At 56.1% G+C, this 3,227-nt stretch overlaps 1 protein-coding gene across 1 annotated transcript in view; it reads left to right on the forward strand.

Moving 5' to 3' along the window:
• Positions 1 to 3,227, forward strand: part of Pmar_PMAR021199 (26s proteasome non-ATPase regulatory subunit, putative) — a gene marked incomplete at both ends in the record, with an annotated part of 24,815 nt that overhangs the window by 19,931 nt on the left and 1,657 nt on the right. The window contains 16 exons of the mRNA XM_002782604.1: positions 77 to 215; positions 261 to 376; positions 424 to 554; positions 607 to 791; positions 842 to 924; positions 965 to 1,118; positions 1,141 to 1,262; positions 1,305 to 1,417; positions 1,457 to 1,623; positions 1,915 to 2,181; positions 2,232 to 2,350; positions 2,398 to 2,528; positions 2,585 to 2,766; positions 2,808 to 2,884; positions 2,934 to 3,060; positions 3,102 to 3,188. Of these exons, the coding sequence (XP_002782650.1) occupies positions 77 to 215; positions 261 to 376; positions 424 to 554; positions 607 to 791; positions 842 to 924; positions 965 to 1,118; positions 1,141 to 1,262; positions 1,305 to 1,417; positions 1,457 to 1,623; positions 1,915 to 2,181; positions 2,232 to 2,350; positions 2,398 to 2,528; positions 2,585 to 2,766; positions 2,808 to 2,884; positions 2,934 to 3,060; positions 3,102 to 3,188 (2,200 nt within the window). The remainder of the gene's footprint in view (positions 1 to 76; positions 216 to 260; positions 377 to 423; positions 555 to 606; positions 792 to 841; positions 925 to 964; positions 1,119 to 1,140; positions 1,263 to 1,304; positions 1,418 to 1,456; positions 1,624 to 1,914; positions 2,182 to 2,231; positions 2,351 to 2,397; positions 2,529 to 2,584; positions 2,767 to 2,807; positions 2,885 to 2,933; positions 3,061 to 3,101; positions 3,189 to 3,227) is intronic.

Below are 3,227 nucleotides of genomic sequence, written 5' to 3' on the forward strand. Positions count from 1 at the left end.
TGGAGGAGCTGCACCTCTGTACCAAAGACTATCGGTGATACTGGGCCTGGTCGGAGGCTTGGAAGGAATTATTCAGGACGGTCGGGTTGGTCTACGGTTTGGTGGAGGCATTGCAGCTACATGTTAAGTTCGTGGATATGGACCGCGATGGGGATGAAGAACTCAGCAAGGAGGAACTCGTTGGGGTCGGCATCAAGGCTGAGGAGGCCGCTTGGGTGGGACGCCTACGGTGGATGGGGGGCCACTGATGGTCAATGCAGTTGAGGCACCTCCTTGGTACTGCCAACAGCTCTTCGATATCAGAGAGGGACTGGATGACGTTGGCGGGTACCTCCTATGAGGCGGCTCCTGATGCAGCTGTGTGGGTGGCGACCAAGTGAGGGCCGAGGGCTCCTATTGAGGACAATCATCGTGATATGGCAGGCTGCCTCAACGCGATAAGAACTATACGATGGACTTGGCGAGAGTGATGGTAGTGGCACTGCGACAGCTGGATACTTTGACCAAGGACGAGGTGGAAGATGCCAGGGACTTCATCGACATCGATGGGGATGGTCGGTTGGCTTGATGGTGTTGAGGGATTCTGTGTTGTTGTGGTTCCCTCAGGGAAGTTGTCACCATCAGAATTCGGCCGTCTGAGGCTGCTAGGGGATATGCATCACGTGGTGGAGATGATATTGCCGTTTGAAGGGGCTCTAGAGGCCCCGCCTGTCGCGGAAGACTTGACGGAGGCAGCTTTCGAAGAGTTGGGGAGAAGGACCGGAGGCGGTGAGAGGATATTCGGCCCGGAGGTGGGTCGGCGATCCAATGAGGGACTGCACCGGGCGGCTGATCTGGTCAGGCTTTCGCGCGTCTGTCCGATCCTCGAAGGAAGCTCATCCCGGTCCGGGTACTCAGCAGCTGGATGCAGCTCCGCAATAGGAAGTGATGACGGCCTTGGTAGAGTTCAGTAGGGTCTGTCTAGGCACCTTCGGCCGGTGGCTGGGATGTTCTCTGCAATGAACATGGACTCGCTGTTCTACAGCTTGGACCGGGACAGGGATGGGAGGTTGTCGATGGATGAGCTCAATTGGGAGGGAGAGGATGCTCACTTGGTCTGGTCAGTGCCGGCGTCAAGGGTCAGAGCTCGCCTTGGTTCAGCTCATGGAGGAGTTAACTCGAACTGGGCCCCGAGGAGGTCGGGCTGGGCTGTCGAGGAAGAGTTTGCAGTACTGGGTCCTCGCCCATTCGACCCCTCGAGAGGCGAAGCTCGACATGATGGGGTGAGCTGGGGTTAGGCTAGGGGTGACCAGGGCCTGCCTCAGTCGAAAGAGTGCGGCTGGCAATTCGTCCGAGGAGGGGCTGAAGAGGCCTGAGGAGGGCGGGAAGGAGAGGCATAAGCCGACAAAGCAAAGGAAAAGCATGAAGGCGGACCAGGGTGGGTGATATCTGAGATCGATGGAATAATACGATGCAGACCGCAACCAGTCACGAGCCCCTGGATTTCAAAAGCTCCTCTATGGCGCGCCGGAGGGCGTCTCCTACCGGGACAAATTCGGAGGGGCATTGAGGCGCGGCTTTGAGGCGGACATGAGCATCTCTTCTGATGGGGTATTGAGTACGTCGTCGTGGTTGCAACGGGCGGTAGGAAGGACCTGCAGGGGTGGTCGAGATCGCTTGCCCTCAGGGGGGATCCTTTTCGGGTAGCGCGACTACTGAGGCGGCATTGGTATGGTCATTCACGGCCTTATCCTCTGGCATTGTCTCAGCAGTTACCTCACCTGACCGTATCGGCCTACGCATCGGATATAGATGGCGATGGAGTCCTCTCCCATGCTGAGTTGAATGTCATGAGGGCCCATAGTGGGTCCTATAGGAAGCTGTTCCCAGTGGAGGCGAGCCCTAGTCTCGACCGCGGTCGTCACCCTTGTCCAGGTCCTGAAGCTCCTGGGAGATAATACTACTGATACAGTGGACATGCAGTACTTTGAAGCCCTCCATCTGGCGACCAAACACTCAGCGTATGGGCTGCATGGGGAAGTGATCGTATTGGTCTCAGCGCTCAGGAACCTCCCGTTGATATACCGGTTTGTCGAGGCTTTACAGCTGCATGATCGATTCATGCAGTTTGATAAGGATGGCGACAATGAGCTCACCTTGGAGGAGGTCGAGATTAAGGCTGAAGACGCGGACAAGCAATGGGTGGGCTACTGCTCGGCTCGAGGGGATCCTGGAGGTCTGCTGGCATTTAGTTCTTTGGGGTTTTGGACGCCGACGGGTCTGGGAAACTGTCACGAACAGAGTGGCAAAGGCTTGCTGGTCGCAGCCAACATGCTACCCCTGCTGTCGTGCAGTGGATAGCAACTAATGAGTAGCCGAGGGGCTTCGAATAGGTGGTCGTCCTTGGTGACCTTGTAGACTCCCTAGAAGGGATGATAGCGTTGAGAAGGATACCGCTATCGTCACTGTGAAGGTGATGGGTGAGCTGGCCAAGTTGGGCAAGCAGGATGTCGATGAGCTTGTTCGGTTCCTAGATGAGGATGGCGATGGTAACTCTTTAGGCTTTCATCCCTCGAACTTCCACCAGTGCGCCAGGGCATTTCAGGCAAAGTGGCTCCTTCTGAATTCGGCCTGATCCGTCTGGCTTCGGATTTCAAGCCCATCATGGAGGAGCTGATACCGTATGGGCCGCTGGGCCATGGTGTCGTCTCTGCCGATCTCACCCGAGGCACATTTCTTGAGCTTGACCAGACCCTCAAGGCTGGCAGGGGGATTTTTGCTGACTCGGTGAGCCCGTTGTTGGTCAGCTGTGGAAGGCCTCCCTTCAGAGCTTCGATGATTTGTCGGTGTATGACGCGATCCCTTTGGAAGTGATCACTCCATGGACGAAATTAAGAGCCTCTAGGTGGGATCTTTCGTTTGGAATTTATGTGACATCACAGTAGACGGAGTAGGTTACTCGGCCAGGCAGTGCAGCTCTTCGATGCGGCTTCTCTCGCCTCGCTGTTCTATCATCTCGACATCGATAGGAACGGTCTCCTGTCAGTAGAGGAGCTCGGCTGGGATGAGACTTTCGATGAGGTAGGCAGCTACAATGGGATGCTATACAATGTTCCCTTCAGATTGTTGACATACTGTGGGAAGACGAGGAGGAGGGAAGGAGGGGAGTGTCCCGTCAGGCGCTGCAGAAATGGGCGTATATCCGGACGGTCCCTTTAGAGACGCACTTCCTGTTATTTGAGTCCTCA

This window comes from Perkinsus marinus (genome assembly GCF_000006405.1).
Source record: "Perkinsus marinus ATCC 50983 genomic scaffold scf_1104296938764, whole genome shotgun sequence".
In the NCBI taxonomy this organism is placed as follows: domain Eukaryota; phylum Perkinsozoa; order Perkinsida; family Perkinsidae; genus Perkinsus; species Perkinsus marinus.